This window comes from Polypterus senegalus, chromosome 3, assembly GCF_016835505.1.
Source record: "Polypterus senegalus isolate Bchr_013 chromosome 3, ASM1683550v1, whole genome shotgun sequence".
Taxonomy (NCBI): domain Eukaryota; kingdom Metazoa; phylum Chordata; class Cladistia; order Polypteriformes; family Polypteridae; genus Polypterus; species Polypterus senegalus.
Window position 1 is genome coordinate 224,308,682 of NC_053156.1, and position 19,467 is coordinate 224,328,148.

Genomic DNA, 19,467 nt, shown 5'->3' on the forward strand with positions numbered 1-19,467 from the left:
TCTTATATTCAACTTTGATTTTTAGAAAATGAGTTATCTTCACCAGTTTGTTGATTTATGGGGAGTCCAATGATATCAGTGACATGCCATAGAAATATCTAGCATAATTGCACGTTTCCCAACCTGTTAGTGGCATTGTACCACATGTTGTTTCCTTAGATTTGTCCCTTTGACTTTGTTCCACAGGTCTGTATAGCATCCAAACCAGACTTTGCTCACCAATCATGCACTTACTTTTAAGTGACACACAGTGCAGACAATCCAACAAATAAGTTTGGATCTCCATCCTTCCCACTCCTCTCACACTCAATCCTGACAACAAAGAACCAACTGAATCCCTCGTTACAATTAGTCAGACTCTTGGCAAGTTACAACTTGATATATCGTTCTGTCCCCAGATATAAATGTATGTACTACTGGAGCCAAAACTGCAACACAAAACATGACTGGTCATACCTACGTATCCCAAAGTCCCACAGGCCGTGGACATGATGCCATTTTCTTCTATCTTGGAAAGGCCAAAGTCACTGATCATGATCTTGGAGTTCTCCTCTGAGCTATAGTACAGGAGGTTCTCAGGCTGCAGAAAGATGAAGGCATAAGTAAGACAAGGTAAGGCATTATAGCAATATTGGACACAATGGCAAACAGAGATGTCCTTGTAGACCATACTGGAATCTGTGGGATAGCCATAAAGGTTTATAATATCAAACCTCCAGGGAATAATTTCTGCAAAAATGATCTACATGCATCAGAAACCCTACCTTACTGAATTTTACATGTTTTGCTGAGTGATTCAACTCTCCCCAAAATCAATTTCTTGCTACACTACTGACTGAAATGGTATGTCCAAAGGTAACAGCCACATTCAAGGGCACAATTTTACCACTTTCTCTTGTCTCCAAGAAATCCGCTATCTATTTGCAAAGAGTGCAACATCTAAACAAAAATTATATTGAAAAAGAAACTACAGTTTGGAAATGCAAGGAGGTCATGAACTTACTTTGAGATCCCGATGGACAATGCCATTCTGATGCAGATAGTTCACTGCTTCCAAAACCTGTCGTATGACAACACTGGCATCCTTCTCGGTGTATGTACCACGATCTAAGATCCGGTCAAATAGTTCCCCACCAGAGACCCTAAAAGAATGCAAGTGTGAGGCTTTATACAGGTTATCAACAGGATCCACTAAATGTATCATCACACTCAGAAGCCACTATATTAGGTAAACCTGCACATTAACACATGTTGCCTCTTCTTAAAAGCTAATGCACATGGAAGCTTAATTGTTATTCAACCTCTGTGCTGGTTTCAACAGAAACAAGTCAAATCAAGTGATCAGCAGTTCTTTGGATGAATGTTCTCAATAACAGAGGTCAAATGAGAATGGACAAACTTGTTTAAGCTAACAAAAACTGGCCTAACAGTTCTTTACAACAGTGGTGTCTAAAAAGGGTGTCTCTGAATGTAGACCTTGAAGTCGATTTGCCATTCTAGGTTCCAAACTTGAATGACCAGGGACAAAAATATCATGTGGAGATAATGTAGATTCTATAGGGTGGTCCAGATCTAATTATGCAATTTTCATTACTCTATAACTTATTAAGCTTATTACATAGAAAATCACCCGAAAAATCCCGGACCATTGAGAAGTGTGCGAACTGACAACATGAAGAATTGTTTTCTCGCTGAACTGAAATCGTCCCCACATAAATCAAAGTCATCCAGACGATCTGGATCTGCATAATTAGATCTGGACCACCCTGTATATATACAATGACCAGGCCAAGGACTCCTGGGGCCTCATGCATAACGCCGTGCGTAGAATTCACACTATAACATGGCGTAAGCACAAAAATGCTTACACACAAAAAATCCAGATGCATAAATCTATGCGAACGCCAACTCCCACGTTCTTCCGCTATATAAATCCCAGTCAGTGTGAAAAGTAACGCACGTGCACATGCCTTCTGTCCTGTCCCGTCTCCTCCCAGAATTATGCCTCTTTGAATATGCAAATCAATATAAATACCCTTAAGCTAGCATTCTGTGAAAAGACAATGGCAAAAGCACGGTGGGAATAGAAGAATTTCAGCGAATACCAAGTGGAGGCAAGGAAAATCTTACTATTTGATGCTTGCTGCGCCGTGTGCTACCATTGATGAAATAATTTATTGCAGCAGTACTGTCTCTTTTAAATGTACTAACCCCCTATTTCTGCCCTTACTTTTCTTTCTCCAAATACCCAATCGCCACACAATCAGCTCCGTAATAGACGTTAAGCCATCTGTAAGCTTAGAACGATTCTTCAAAACTTTCAAGGAACATTGAAATATCTTCGTAGTACATGTTAAATCATTCTATCCATCCAGTGTCGCACCAGTCTCAGCAAGAATACAGCGCGAGTCAGAAACAATCCATGAATGGAGCGTCAGCTCCTTGCTAGCGCTGCAACACCTTGTCCTCACATGTTCATTTATTAAAAATATAGAATATTTAAATTAAGGTAAAGTTTTATTTTGCTGCATTTCATCTTAAAAATGATATCGTCATCATATGTAATAGGTAATTGTACTTATAAGTACAAATGATTACAGGCCGGTAGCACTCACTCCAATCATCATGAAGTGTTTTGAGAGAGTGGAGCTGGCCCACATTCAGAGCTGCATACTGGACACTCTGGACCCCCTGCAGTATGCCTACCAGCCCAACAGGTCCATCTCAGATGCCATCGCGGCCACACTACATTATTCCCTCTCCCATCTGGAGAACAAAGACTCCTACATCAGGATGCTCTTTGTTGACTACAGCTCTGCCTTTAACACAGTTATCCCCCATAAACTCACCCATACACTGTCTGCACTTGGCCTGCACCCCACCCTCTGTGACTGGCTCCTAGACTTTCTGACTGGCAGGCCCCAGTCTGTCAGGATTGGTAATAAGATTTCAGCCACCATTATCACAAACACAGGCACCTCACAGGGATGCGTTCTCAGCCCCATCCTCTACACCCTGTTCACCCATTACTGTGTCGCCTCCCACAAAGATAACATCATCCTGAAGTTCACAGATGACACCGCAGTGATTGGACGAATCACTGGTGGAGATGAGGCGGCCTACAGGAGGGAGGTGGACAGTCTGGTGTCATGGTGTGAGGACAAAAACCTCACCCTCAACACAGACAAAATGAAGGAGATGACAGTGGACATGAGGAAGGAGAGGAGACCTCACTGGCCACTGTTCATCTGAAGGCTTGAAGTGGAAAGGGTGAGCAGTATGAAATACCTGGGCGTCTACATCAGTGAGGAACTCACATGGACTCTTAACACCACACAACTGGTCAAGAGGGCTCAACGGTGGCTGTACTTTCTGAGGATGAGGAAGCTGAGGAAGTTTGGTATATCGACTAAGATCCTCGGCAACTTTTACAGCTGCATTGTTGAGAGCATCTTGACAAGCTGCATCACCGTGTGGTATGGCAACACTACTGCTATGGACTGGAAATGAAAAGAGTGGTAAAGACTGCTGAGAAGATCACCAGGACCCCACTGCCCTCTCTGCTGAGCATCTACAACTGGAGAGTCTGCAGGAGAACTGCCTCGATCCCCAGGGACCCCATCAACCACCAACACGATCTGTTCACACGTCTACCCTCAGGCAGGAGGTATAGAAGTATGAAATGCAGGACTTCCAGGCTAAAGAACTCTTTCTTTCCCAAGGCCATTAGACTCCTGAATAACTGACTGGAGGTTATAACCATGGGCCACTTCATTCTATCAACCTCACACAACTGTATTTGACTTATCCATCACACACCTAACTGCACAATTACACTTTATACTTCTGTTCTGTTTTTATACTTTATGCTGCTTGCTTATTATCTATCTGCTACTTATTATTTATGTTTATCTTTATGCGGTGGTTTTGTCATTTGGGGTGGACAGCAAAGAAAGAATTTAATTGTACAGGGAAACGTGTTTCCTTACTGTGCACATGACAATAAATTTGAACTTCAGCTTGAATGAGCACTTGTTGGACTGATCGAGTGCGTTTATAGTTCTTGGGATGAAACTGTTTCTGAGCCGCGAGGTCCATACAGGAAAGGCTCTTATGCTTTTGCCATATGAGAGCAGTTCAATAGACATCATGGCTGAGGCAGCGTGTGCTTGATGCTGTATACCGATAACTCTCTTTCCGATCAGCTGCTTTACAGCTGTGATTCCCCAATCACATACAGTGATATTTTCCGATCAGCTGCTTTACAGCTGTGATTCCCCAATCACATACAGTGATATAAATACTCCGAGTGCGACAGTGACAGTACTATAGAAAAAGATGATCCGCTGTGGCAACCACTAATGGCAGCAGCTGAAAGAAGAAGAAAAAGGTGCAGTGAGAGTAACAACGCTAAAGCACCTATGGTATTTGGAATAGTTTGACCAATCTGTGCACCATTATATTGATACAGGTTAATTACAATCAGATGCATTAAACTAATAAACAATATGTGGTTAATTTCAGTGTATTTATAAAGCCACGTCAGGGACGTGGATCTAAAAAAGAAAGGGTAACCACACTGGAACAATAACACTGCTTTGACGCTGGGTGCCGCCAGTCTGCAAAACCGAGCGCAGAACTTACGTACACCAGGGTATGAGCCACCGTGGAAATGTGCATGGCTTTACGCCAAGTTTAGGTTTTATACATCGTGATTTGAGCGTGGATACATTTGTACGTAACATTTTTGAGCGTACGCACCTACTATACATGAGGCCCCTGGACCTGTGTGACTGCAGTGTTTGCAAAATACAAGAAAGAAGGAAGTTGTATGTTTTTTTTGTGGATAAGATACAGATAAAATCAGTAAGTAAAGCAAGAAAACTGTAATGATGAGGTTAGCAGCCAGATATCAACACCTCAGAGTGGGTTCATGGGAAGCTCAGAGGCATTCTGTCATTGCAGGTTTATCTCACCTTATCAGAAGACAAAGAAACACAGATGCAATTTTCTACTCACAGCTGCATCACCAGGTAGAAATGACTCTGACTCTCATAAAAATCCTGCAGGCTAACGATGTTGTCATGTTTGATTCTGACATGGAAACATAAAAAAATGAAAGGTAAGTAAAACAAAGTGGCAGCTGCCACACAGCAAAAATTATTTAATCGTAGTTTGTTTTAATACCTGTATAAACAGGACAGATATCTTTAACTTAAAATTTACCAAAATCATACCAAATACTGTAGATAGATAGATAGATAGATAGATAGATAGATAGATAGATAGATAGATAGATAGATAGATAGATAGATACTTTATTAATCCCAAGGGGAAATTCACATAGATAGATAATGCACTATATAATACATAGCAGTCTCTATATACATACAGTACATACATACATAGTGTACATACTGTAAAGATAGATAGATAGATAGATAGTTTGTGCCTAATAGTGCATCTTAAGCGTAGTCTAATATAAAATTATGAGAGGCCATAAGTCATTATAATCAATAAAATAAAATATACTGTAACATATGCTAGATATATTAATAATGCTAATGGCATCAGGACATCCTCCCAAAAACATTCGGTATGTCTTAAGAATAACTGACTTTACTATATAATTTTCTGAAATGATCAGTAGTCTGCATCAAGTATATACAGTAAATGCCCGTAAAGCAGCCCTACAGAGCTTACATGTTGTTTATATACCAACTAGTTTAGATTGGGTGAACCTGGATCTGCGTCTCAAGTCATCCTTGTCTCCCCAAAGCCCATTCATATCCTTTTTTCATACATTCAATCGAAATACCCGTCTTGCCCCCATGCCAATAGCCTTTTACATTCTCAGAAAGCCAGCCTCTTTTTCTTTGCTCACATCCTACTTCCTAGCATTATTATAGCATCTTACCTTTTAAGAACAGCAATCTCATTTTCCAAGTTTGTATCCTGCATCTTGGCAGTCTTCTTCACACACTTAAGAGCAAAGTTTTTCCCTGTTATCTTTTCTTTGACCAGGTACACTTCAGAAAATGCTCCCCTGAAATGAAACATAAATAGAATATTTATTGGTTGTTGGGTCTAGTGCATTAAAATCAATGCAACTAGCAAAAGGATTCATTTTAGCTCATCTGCTAGAAAAAAGAAAAAAGACACAATGAAGCCTATAAGAAGAGGTATGACTGTATATTATTAGTAAAGCTCTTGTTATTTAAGATGACAAAATCTGAGAAATGTATTTAAAAGTCGGCTTATTCAGCCATTTTCCAAATTTAGTTTTACCAATTCAGAGTCATGGGAGGCTAGAGCTAATCTCCACGTAAGTTCGAAACAACTCATAACATGAGACCAGGCTGATGCTGGTGATTCATTGACATACAGTAAACTGTTTAGAATCTTCAGTCATCCTGGCCTGCACGACTTTTAGATGACCCTAGTTGTACCGTTATATTTGGGAACCCTTTTGCAGCTGGGCATCCGTACTGCTGTTGAATATTTGTGAATGGCTAAAAAAATGATATTTTCTTGTGCACCGTAGAGGTAGGTTGTGCTGCATTTATGAAAAATGTCAGCATTTAAAAGAACTATTTGATATTTTGATTGCATGGCATAGGTCCATGTAGTATGGCAGAGGATTTCAGAGAACTTCAAATTTCAGCTCAAAGTTATTTTGGTGAAATTAGATGAATAAGGTTGCCAAGCTTGTCAGACTGAATGGCCCATTCTTGTCACAACTGTTCTATTGTTTCAAAGACAGGTAAGGTCACGTATTACTGTCAAGCTTAGTCAGGATTCCAAGAGTGCAATTTGTATTTTTGTTTCTGGGCCAGTTATGCATATGTCATAGGACTTTGTGAAAATAAAGAAAACAGGATTGTTTGCTGATGACCAGTGTCTCTTTGCACCACTGTATTTTCATAAATTACTAGTTCTTTGTAGTCTGCAATCATTCTTTTCCAAGGGTCAGCAGTCAATCCAGCTAACCTTCTCCAGCTGGGATCTAACGAGTATCAACAGATTCCAAACTACAATATCAGCCCACTTTGGATTAAGAAGGGAAATGAACAATGCTGACTAACTGAGGAGACACAAAATGACCACTTTCAGCAATTAAAATTCGGACTGCACCAGGTCAATCCTCAGAAATGTCTCACTGATTAACAATGAGTAAGACATTTAACCCATTCAGTTACTGAAACAGTTGAAACTTTCCATTGCAGAGCCGCCACTGGACCAGACATGAACCCTGTGGCATTAAGCGCAAGTCTAGATGGGCCAATGGACACTTCTAGTTAGTAATCAACCACTGAGATTCAAGAATAAACTGGGATATTCTGAGAAAATGTTCATCAGCACAGAGGAAAAGTGCAGTGACTCAGTCAGCAATTCAAACCAGGTATTTGGAGCACACAATCACTGCACCACCGTGCTCCCATGTTTAATAACATGCTTTAACTCCTATCATCATGAAATATCAAGTATACATCTCAGTATTTTAATTATTCAGAGAGCTGTAATATCACGAATGTAATGGATTCTGTGTCCTGTCGGAGAAAGAGAAAGCCCAGAAACATGTAGTGATTCACACACATAGAGCACATAGAGCATTTAACGTGCTACTTTAGTTATGATGGGATTTGAGAAACTAGTAGATTAAACGATTTTAAGATGAAGTTTATGATGTTCTACTTTAATGACAAAATAAACTACGTGGTTAAAGTGGAAATTTCAAGATTAAAATTGACATTTTGTGCTTTTTTCCCACTGTGTGCCTATTTTTTTTCTCTGTACCCTAATAAGCTTTCATATAACACTCAGACGGTGGGCTACGACTCGCCTTTTTACAGCGACTTTGATATTTGACAACTTCTCTTTTATTTCAGGCACTGTGCGACTCTGTGAACTTGAGCTTTCGAGTTTCTCCGATACTCTATACCACTCGATCAACTTCCTTTTGTTGTTTATACCACTGTTTAAACCAACAGATAATAAGTGTTTTCTTGCCTCCACTTGGTATTCACTGAAATTCTTCTATTTCCCCCCGTGCTATTGCCATTGCCTATTCACAGAATGCTGAGTTTAAGGGCTATTTAAATTGATCTGCATATTCAAAAAGACGTAATTCTGGTAGGAGATGGGACGGGACAGCAGGTGAATGCACGTGAGTTACTTTTCATGCTGACTTGGATTTACGGAGCGGAAGAACGTGGAAGTTGGCGTTCGCACAGATTTATGCATCTGGATTTTTCTGTGCGTAAGCACATTTCCGCTTTTGTCCATACACTATGTTATAGTGTGAATTATACACACGGCGTTATGCATGAGGCCTGTGGTCTCTCTTTCAGGGAGAAGTTTGCATTTTTTCTTTGTATGTGTTTTGCTTCAAAGTATTCATGTTTTCTTCCCACATTTTAAAACCTGCATGAAAAATCTAAACTTTGCAGGTATACATTTTTTGAAAATGAAATAATAAAAACACAAGAAGAAATTATTATCCAAAAGGAAATTTTCAAAAGACTTCACTGATAGTAATGTAACTTAAATGTTTTTACAGAAATATAGGATGTATCAGATTAGAGGTGGTGCAAATCCGTTTTACAACAATGTACCAGTTAACTGTAGTTGCCCAAGGAGAAAAGACTTGATACATTTTTCCAAGGCATCAGAGATGGAAGGGAACCCTAAAAACATACATACGGGATTAGCAACAGAGAAAAATGTCTAAAGGATTTGGTACTATAGTGGTTAACTAAAACAAATTCAGAAAGATATAAAAATAGAAAGAATATCTAAAAGAAATTTCAAACAGATATAGAAATGGAAATGTTGGAAGCCTCCATTCATAAGTATATTGATCCTGTTTAATACACCTTTTAAGGTTGTATGTAGCACTGAGTGCAAGGCAAGAACCAACCACAGATAGAACACTAGTCTATCACTCATTATACTGATGGAGGAGACCAACTGTACCATAAAATGGCTGTGCTGGATAGACACAAATTCTGATGATATATTCAGAGCATTTTACATCTGAGGTAGTGCCTTAGAATAATTTATGTCAAACAGGAAGCAAAAAGGATTCTAGTACTGTTTTCAGGTGGGTTCCAGGACCAATAGATCTCACAGTAGAAATCTTATTTCTTTGTAAAAATGATCAAAAATGAACATCTGTGGCTATTTGGGAAATACTATGAATTTTAACACTTTATGTGGGTTACCTGTTAGCAATAAGCGGATGAGTGTAAATGGGAATAATCAATGTGCCAGAACAAGGCCAGATGTGGAAACCATGGCAACAGATTCTAGAATGATCTTTTTCCCAGTGCCAAAGCAGTGGCTACAATCTTTTACACAAAAGACTGTGTCCTTGTAATTTAATGAAGCCGAACAGTACAAATGTTTGATCCTCATGCAAGTCATTTTGTTATATACAATAGTGCAGTGAACATCATATTCATGATTTCAGAGAAAAACTGCAAAAAATGTTGGAATAATATTGTATTGCAGTTTTAGGGCAGTGGTGGTGTTCTCTTTGGAACTGCAAGCCGAGGGACCAGGGTTCAACTCAATTGAAGTTACAAGAGCTACTCAGATTTCTTTCCAGATGTGCACGTTAAGTTAAAAGGCCAGGTACAAGTAAGTATGGTGGTGTAGTGGTTAGTATGGCTGCCACACTTTTTCAGAACCCTGGGGTCAAATCCAGGCACTGGTTGTGATTTGTGTGGAGTCTACATATTCTCCCATGTCTGCTTGGGTTTTTTTCTGGGTATTCCGCTTTTCCTCCTCGAGGCTTTTCCTTTCCATCTTGAAGACATGCAAGATAGAATCATTAGAAAATGTAAACTGGCCCATTAAAAACGAGTGGCCTTTACTCTGGGCAATCTAACTGTTGTCCTACCAGCCACAAAAACATGCATGAAAGGCTGATTATCATCATGTTATAAATCTTTATTATCATTGCACATACACAATGAAATGGGATGCTAACCTATCAGCGCAAAACAAAAAGAGATTATAAAACATCCATCCATCCATTATCCAACCCGCTATATCCTAACTACAGGGTCATGGGGGTCTGCTGGAGTCAATCCCAGCCAACACAAGGAGCAAGACAGGAAACAAACCCTGGGCAGGGCGCCAGCCCACCGCAGGATTATAAAACATGCCACACATAAAAGTCATTTTTCACATCCTGCTGGTATTCATTCATTCATTGCATAATTTAAGGTTTCACAATATGAGCAGCATTTAGCTCAGCTATGGCGTTGAATAAAAACTGTTTTTTAATGTCTTCATTTGTGTTTTTCAGGGCTGGCATCACCATTAAGCCGAATTAGGCATTCACCTAGAGCGTGGATAATAAGTGGGGGAAAAACCAGCCCCACAGGTTAGCTACCAAACAGTCAGTTGGTGCACTAATAAGCTTGGCCTAGGATGCAAAATAACCTAGCACTGGCACTGGTGTTTTTATTGTCCTAAACCGTCTGCCCGAGAGCAGCAGTTCAAACGGAGAGTGATGGAATGGATCTTTAACTAGGCTCTGGGCCTTTTTAATGCAATGGGAACTGTAAAAATCTTCCAGGGATGGGAGAGGACATCCGATAATCCAATAATTAGTGATTCCAAAGAGAACTGCTTCCTGCATTGTGTACAGGGCTGCCAGGACAGGCTCTGGCTCCTGCAACCCTGAAGAGGATAAGCGGATATGAAAATTGATGTATGAACTAAATAAGGAGGTTCGAAAGCAGATGGAGGAATGGATGAATGAATGTGACCTGAAATGGACTAGTGCTCTGCCTTGCACCCAAAGTCCAGTTCATTTAGATGCTTTGTGTATTAAGAAAGCTTGGCTGATGGAGTTTAGTTAATAGATTTGATGTCTTTTAACACACCTCTGTAGTTGAGCAAATAAAAATATATGCTCAATTTATATTTATTGATAATCTCTACAAATCTCTGAAAAGCCATCATAATCCTTTTAGGCGTTCTGGCTACAAGTCAATTCCTGCTTTGGTGTCAATGACTCCACACAGCACAAAGTAATTCCCGTCCACTCGCCCTCAATATTATGCAACACAACTGCCTAGAACCAACTGTCGGGGGCTTATCACGGCCAGGGCTTTTACATGCTATGCCTTGTATTTGCAGCTACTTAACCTTTCATTTTCATACTACAGCACCTACAGTACATGCATCTATGCATATTCCAAAAGCAGCAAGCCCAATAACTGTATATATGGGTGCAATAAAAAGGAACATTTGTATTTCTCACTGACATTCAGTATGCAAACAGACATTATGTACTTGTTGCTAAGTACATAAGCTGACATTGTGGCTAGCAGTCAGTTTTTTTTATATATTTTCTTAATAGCATTTGGTTGCTATTCTTTCTAGATTAATTTTATTCATTTCTCATCATGTATGCAAAGAATAGTGGAAATATTGTATGCCTTTTTTGCCTGTGGGGTTAAAGCCAGACTTAAATAAAAAAGATTAAAGTCTCCAAGGACAGCTTCATACTTCTGACTTCTATTAATATCACGGGAGATTCTTCCTGACCAATAGTGGGCAGAACATATCAATTCCAAATGTCTTTATTTAAATTGTTTTGCTGCAGAGTGATGCTTCCAAGGATCTGGAAATGTGATTAACTCATAATAAAATGAATAAACCCCCTTGGAAATGTTCACATTATTATACAACTTGAATCATGGTGGATTTAACTTGGCTTTTTTTGAAATTGGTCATGAGAAAAAGACTCTTTAATGTCAAAGTAAAAACAAATATCTGTAAATTAGTCCTAATTAATTACAAATATAAAATACAAAATAATGGATGGCATAAATAGTGATGGGTGGCGCAGTGGTAGCGCTGCTGCCTTGCAGTTAGGAAACCCGGGTTTGCTTCCCGGGTCCTCCCTGCATGGAGTTTGCATGTTCTCCCCGTGTCTGTGTGGGTTTCCTCCCACAGTCCAAAGACATGTCGGTTAGGTGGATTGGTGATTCTAAATTGGCCCTAGTGTGTGCTTGGTGTGGGTTTGTGTGTGTCCTGCGGTGGGTTGGCACCCTGCCCAGGATTGGTTCCTGCCCTGTGTTGGCTGGGATTGGCTCCAGCAGACCCCCGTGGCCCTGTGTTTGGATTCAGTGGGTAGGAAAATGGATGGATGGATAAATAGTCACCCCTTTCATGTCAGTATTTAGCAGCCATGACAGTCTTGAGTCTGTGTGAACAGCCCTTAATCACCTTTGCACATCTGAATGCTACAATTGAAACTCTGTCAGGTTGCATGGGGATCATGAACAAACAGTCTTTCTTCAAGTCCAGTCACAAATTCTCATTGGGAATGCGGTCTGGACTCCGACTCGACCACTGCAGAACACCAATATTGTTGTTTTTAAGCTATTCTTGTACAGCTTTAATTTTATGCTTGGGAACGTTGTCTTACTGGAAAACAAATCTTCTCACAAAGCATTGATTTTTTACAGATGATATCAGGTTTTTCTCCACAATTCATTTTATCTTCTGCCCTCGCAAGCCTTGCATGTGGGTGTTTATAATGTGGTGCATTCAAACATGGAACTTGGTCTAATTAATATCCATTTTGATTTTATCAGACCATAGTACCTTCTTCCTGCCTTATACCTTTTGGTAAATTATAACTGAGATGTCATGTGCATTATTTTCTTTGCCACTCTTAGTTGAAGCGGCGACTGATGAAGCCACTCCAATCTTAACCACTGTATCTTGCAACTCCATTAGAGTTCTCATAGGTCTCTTGGTGGCCTCCCTCAATATTCTTTATCTCACACGACCACTCAGTTTCTGTGGACAATCTGCTCGAGGTGGATTTACAGCTGTGCCTTAATGATTGATTTAACTGGATTCCAAGGGACATTCAATTACTTGGATATTTTCTTTTCTCATTGCCCTAGCTTGGGCTTTCAAACAGCTTTTCACAGAGTTACTTGGAGTGTTTGTTTGTCTTCCTTCTATAGCTTAGGCCATGATACCGACAGACGACAAGATGAACCTTCCAGATAAGGCGCATTTATACTACAATCAATTGCAACCCCTTGACTACACACAGTTGACCTCCACTGACTCCAAAAACAAATTGTTTGCACCAGTGATGATTTAGGTGTATCATATTATTAGATCAATTATTTTGTGTGTTAAATTTGTAATGAATTTAGACAACTTATATAAGAACAGTTTTCACTTTGACATTAAAAAGTCCTTTTCTGTTTAACAGAGTCAAAAATGGCAAATTAAATCCACTATGATTCAATGTTGCACAACTATAAAATGTGGAAAAGTCCACGAGGTGAATATTTTTATGGGAATTGTACATTTAATATTATAAAAATGGATAGATAGATAGATAGATAGATAGATAGATAGATAGATAGATAGATAGATAGATAGATAGATAGATAGATAGATAGACTTTATTAATCCCCAAGGGGAAATTCACATACTCCAGCAGCAGCATACTGATAAAAACAATATTAATTAAATAGTGATAAAAATGCAGTGCAAGTTAAAAAATGGAAGGTGGAAAAATGCACATTTCTATCTTTATGAATCTCAGGTGGCACAGTGGTATTGTGACTAGTGCTGATGTTCTCCTGGTGTTCAAGTGAATTTTTTTCCAGGTATTTCAGTCTTTCTCCTAAATCCAACAAAATATAGATAGTTAATTGGTTCTCTATATTGGCCCAGTGTGGGTTGTGTGATTGTGTGCCCTGCAGTAGATGGTTCCATGGTTGGTTCCTGACTTGCACACAGTGCTGCTGTGTGGTATAGAAGATCTGGAGCTAGGAAATCAGTGGCCAAAGTTAAATAAATAATCGTGCCCCAAGAAGGTGCAGGCTCCAATTGGATGCTGGTGTGTATGAGTGTGATTTTTTCTATGGTTAACTGGGGAGTTGGCTGCGGAGGCAGACAGATCAGTCAAGCACCTCAATGATGCCACAGAGGGAATGGCTCCTCACACCCATACCCAATTAGGGAGCAGAGGATAAAGGAGTCATGGGACTGAAAGAAGGAAAAAAGTTGAAAGATAAAAGTGAGAGCAGAGCAGGCAGAACAAGCCAGGAAATGTGCGAAAGGCAGCGCGGTTGTAGGTCCTGCTACGGAGTGAAGAATTGGTGCTCTAGGGGTGAACTGTCCACACTGATGGTCTGAAGGAGTAGGTATGATCGAGGCGGAGTGCTCTCCAGAGATCTGAAGTATGCCAGGGGAGCCAGAAGTATGACAAGAGGACAACTGACCCCAAGCGGTCTGGCTGATGCTGTTCAAGGTAGCCAAGAAGGGGGTCAGGTTGGTGAGGACCACATCTGTTAGAATCTCCACCAGCTGAGTAAGCAATAGATGAGCTGGGTAGACAAAGAGGGAGATGTGCTGGGCTCATCCAGGAGGGAAAGGATTATTGACCCAGTAACTGTGTTGGTGGTTTTATTCTCATTTTAAATGTTGACTTTTAACTCCTGGAAAGTCACCGTTTTAAAGGATTATTTATTGTAGAGTTTTGAGCACTGCACTTTGTTTTGAAAACCTTTTGTTTTTGACTTTGTGCATAATAAAAGCACCATTCACTTTATGCACCTACCCCTTGCTATGTGAGTGCCCTCAATGGCTGGGCTCATTCCTTGGTTACGTTACAGAGAGTGGCTAAGAAGGTGATAAAAATATGGAGGCTTTATTGACTTATAAACTCTTTGTATACCTCTGTCTGCAGATATAATGCAAAATATTGCTCTAGGCCATCAACTTCAGCAAATCAGGATGTCAAGGCTAGATCATTTGGTAAGGACTTGATTAAATGCAGCAACAAGTTTTAATTTAGACAGTGTTACCCCACATTTAACAGGGTGTTATTGTTTTTAGCCCTGCACTGGAGTGGCGCCCTGTCTAGGGATTGATCCTGTGTTTAATTAGGAGAAGGCAGGATTAGAAAATGGTATGGTGATTATTTTCATTTCTGTATGGATGAAGCACTGGACAGTGAAAGGACTTACTTAGGGTCACAGAGCGTGTCACTGATGCAAGCTGAACTGGACTCTTTCTTCTTTTCAGCATAGCCACCCAGTGACATTTCCCATTAAAAGCACAATAAATAACTGAAGGGATCTTCCTTCATCACAGAGCATTTAAGAATCAGGAATTGTGGTAAGTCATTGGACAATACACCAGCAGGCTGTCAGTTTAGTTCCCACCATTAATTTGCTATATGCAAAAATAAGCAAGTCATATTTCACACAAACAACTGGGCTGCCATGATGCTCATTTTAGAAATCTTAAACTTAGTTTTCTAAATACAGATATATGCTGATATAACTTGAGAATTTAAAGTTAGCATACTTATGACCACTTATACAAATAAGCTAACTTCATTTAAATGGCACTTTTCTAAAGTGAAAACACAATAGCACTTTACCAGTACAAAACTACACTTTCTTTTTGTATATTTGAAAACTGATGCATGGAGAGTGTAAGTGATTAACACAGAATCATTGAATAGGAGGCACAGATTGGAGTAGCACCCTTACAGTTTTCAAGTCTGGAGCCTTAGTCACTACTCCAAACTGTCTTGCTTCAAAACATTTAAGTTTAAAAGCACTAAAATTGTTTTAAGTGTGCTTTTTAAAATTATTTTAGAGCATTAGACAAGTCAATCAGGAGCTCATTCCATTCCTTAAGACTTGACCTGCTGATTACCACTCACTACAAAAGTCAAGAAAATCTCAACATAGCAAGTCTAAGGTGTGATCCAGCCCATAGCAGAGGTCATTACCTTGCCTTGCACCATTAGACAACGGCAAGAAGACGTATATGGAAGGGATTAGCAGAAGCAGCTAATTGAAAATGACAGCGGTCTCCTTTTTTGGTGACCAGAAAGCTGCTAAGCTAATAAACCTCTGTGCACATCAGAGATGATTGAGGCAGCTGAGGATGACAAGTGATGCCAGCAAACCCTTTCTCCAGGGTGTGTTTTATGGGGTCTTACATAAATCAAGCCCATGGATAACTGGAATGAGCTGGTTGACTCTATTTTTAATTGAGCGCGACCTGTTTTATAACCGAAGAGAAGAACTAACTTCATTAAGGCTATTGAGAATACTAGGTTAAACGCGGCCTGCTCTGTCACTTCCATTTTTATCAGGCTGCTAGAATATGTCCTAACCTGGATAGGAGCTGTTAAAAAGCAAAAGGCAAAACTCCAGAGCAAACAAAATATTTCTCTAGTGTGTTTGTAGTGAAACAGGTCACCAACTGATTTCTAAAAGCCTTAAAAAATGGATGTTCCATAGTTCAACACATCTGTTTGATCTTCTTTCCAATGAAACACGGCGGATTAACTAAGTAAAAATTTAGTGGACGCTGTATTCAGTTCTATTCCAAACCAGGTGCTCAGCTTATTACTGAACCCCTGAATCCAGTTCATGGTCACAAGGGCCACAATGGGCAGAAGGTGGGAACCAACACTGGGCACTAGTCTGTACTAATTGTTCAAAATTTAATTGATTTACAAATAATTCTAGGCACACCTTTTATCATATACATTACTTGATTTGGACTCCCAAGATATAAAAATTGCTTAACTTTTGAAAGTGGATGAGTAGGTTAGCCAGCCCAATTTGGTATTTGAAGTAAGGCCCAGTTTAGCTACAGGCTGTGTTTTCTGCTCGTTACATGTATGTAATGTGCTCACTCCATGATCATGCATCCCTCCATTCTCTGGGAATCAGGGAAACTGTGGTTGGCCTACCAAGCTGCACTACTGCTAACTCTACGGCCACAGCATACAACATACGTTGAGGGTCAAGAGATGTATAGCTGCTTCCTAACACTGTGGCCCTTTATAAATTATAGAATCCAGGAGGACATTAACTGAAGGTATATTACTATAATGAAGAATACTATATATCAATTAATTTTATTTGATTTATGGTAATCATTAAAGGTTTGCTCATATTATTTCTTATTTCTCATTATGCAGACACAGATACTCACAAGAAAGCTGTAAGTGAAATGTAGGTATTATAGCTTGTACATGACATGTGCATGCTTCTCTTTATTACAAAACAGAAACTGTGCAATATTTGGAAAGAGAAATCCAAGAAAATACCTAGCAATTGTGGTCAACGGAACTCATCTAATGTTTCACTTTAACTTCAATCCATCCATTTTCAAACCCAGTTAATCCAGTTTGTTGTTATGTTGGGGCCAGTACCTATCCTGACAGTATCGGACACATGGCAGGGACCAACTGTGGACAGAACAGTACTATACAACAAACAGTGCTTATGTGAATTTCTCACACTATGCATCACATTAAGCAGTCCCAAACCAAAAGGCTCAACACACTGAGAGAAAAACACATCTTCTAATTAATGGTAGGATTATTTAAAGTGAATATCAGTTGGAGAAACATCAATTTAGAATAATTCAATGATAATATCCTTTACTGACTGTACAAATCCCATATAAGTACAGAACAGCCCATATCCAATTTGTTAGAAGGCTGAATTTCATTTACTTTATAAAGTGAAAAAAATAATTGCATGTTTTATCAGGAAGTTTACTTTTTTCCACATTGTAACACTTGCCAGGAACCCCATTTCAGGATTTTTATTTGCATTTTCCACCAAAAGGCAAATGTTCAAAGTAACTGAACTGTGCTTACAATTTCCCAAATTTACTGCATTATCGAACTTACAAGAAGAAAAAATCATTCCACCCATCATGAAACCTCTCAATTCAATTCAGGGTCATGAGAGTCAGAGTCTGTTTACTAGGAAAATTATTTCCCTACATTTTGGCCAGTTTTATACATTTCTAAATGCTATATTCCTTTACTGTTGTAATGGAAGGAACAGCTTTCTAGCAGGGATGGACCCTACGCCTAGGAAGCCAATATGAGGGATGGTGATGAAGGGAGTTGCAATAGAAGGAACACTGAAGAAGTAGGTACACCATGGCTGGCATCTCAGCAGCTGCGGTCAGATATGATGGATGGGGAAGTAAACCGCCTGGGATGGTTTATAATCCCTGTCTCATTTAGCAGGCCAGAAATATGGGACAGTGGTTGACTGCAGTGACTGCCTGCTGACGGCAGATCATTCCCCCATACACTAGGATGCAGAATCCCTTCTGACAAGCCCCAATATGGACACCAGCAATTTAACAAAGAAGTTGTGGTTCCATTGGGCTGTCCTGTTTGGTTCATGGCAGCCAACAGCAGGAGCTGTTGGAAATTGAATGCCCTGGCACCAGGGTAGCTCCGCTTGACCCAGAAGTGCTTCCAGGGAGTCAAAGTCGGGGGAAGAGAAGAAGGACATTACACGCCTGAGAGAAATAGAGAAGAAAAGAAAAGACAAGAAAATAAATATGATGGGTTTGGATTGTGCTATTTTGAGAGAAGTCTGTTAAAGGAATGGTTTGTTATTAATAAAAGCACATGACTTGAATCTGGGACTGTATTTTTGTAGATGTGTCTGGGGGTTGAGGCTCAGTGATGCCCCCTACAGGTCACACTGTATTTTGTTGATGTTAGATCATCATATGCTTATAATTGCCATGATATTTATTTAATTTAATTCAGTATTTTTATTTTGACTGACAGATCACAGGTGAATGGCGACTGCAGTGGACTGGTTACATATGGGGTGTAATAGCACTGCTGCTTCATTACTCTGTGAACTTGGGTTCAACTGGAATTTAAACATTACCTCATGTTTGTGTGAGTTTTCTCCTTGTATTTTGGATTCCTAATCTCAAAGATGTGCACGTTTCGCTGATTTGTAAAACTGAAGTGTCCTGTTGTGGATGTGTGTGTGAGAGTGTGCAATGCAATGCACTGGTGTCCCATACAGCGTCTCCCAGTAGGTTCTGTAAAGCAGTAGGCAGGTTCATAAAATGTGTTTATGTATGTGTAAATAATGCATTCAATTTGAACCTTTTGTATAAATATAATGAAATTTCATATATGAAAAATTGTGTTATTACTATTATGATTACATTCAGTATTGTTCTTAATTTTTGTAAGTGTACAGATATAATCTCATGATTGTTTTCACATATTGAGCCTTGTTGTCTTTAGGAAGAGAAAAGACTGGAGTGTTCTAAGAAAACCCCACTTACCTCTTTCTAGAGATATTAATACCAGAACAGTTTCAATCCATCCAGGTTTTTGTCCCACTTAACCTTTTTCAGGGCTGCCGAGAGTTGGATCTGACCGTGAGAATTTGGAGTGTAAGGCTGGATCCAACAATGGAACAGGGTACCAGTCCATGGATGGGCACATTTCACACAAGCACTCTCTGTCACACTGCGCCAATGCACAGCTAATAATCAATCTAACCTGCAGCTCTTCAGGATGTGGAAGGAATAGCAGTCAGTCAGAGAAAAAACTCATGCATATACAAGAAAGACATGTAATCTCTGCACAGAAAATGA

General features: G+C 39.6%; 1 protein-coding gene across 4 annotated transcripts in view; it reads right to left on the reverse strand.

Moving 5' to 3' along the window:
• LOC120525911 (calcium/calmodulin-dependent protein kinase type 1D-like) overlaps window positions 1-19,467 on the reverse strand; it is a 91,837-nt gene that overhangs the window by 19,371 nt on the left and 52,999 nt on the right. For all 4 annotated transcript variants that reach the window (XM_039748595.1, XM_039748593.1, XM_039748594.1 and 1 more), the window contains exons 3-6: window positions 5,918-6,046; window positions 5,020-5,094; window positions 1,004-1,142; window positions 457-580 (exon numbers count right to left, since the gene is read on the reverse strand). In XM_039748595.1, coding sequence (XP_039604529.1) covers window positions 457-580; window positions 1,004-1,142; window positions 5,020-5,094; window positions 5,918-6,046 — 467 coding nt within the window. The remainder of the gene's footprint in view (window positions 1-456; window positions 581-1,003; window positions 1,143-5,019; window positions 5,095-5,917; window positions 6,047-19,467) is intronic.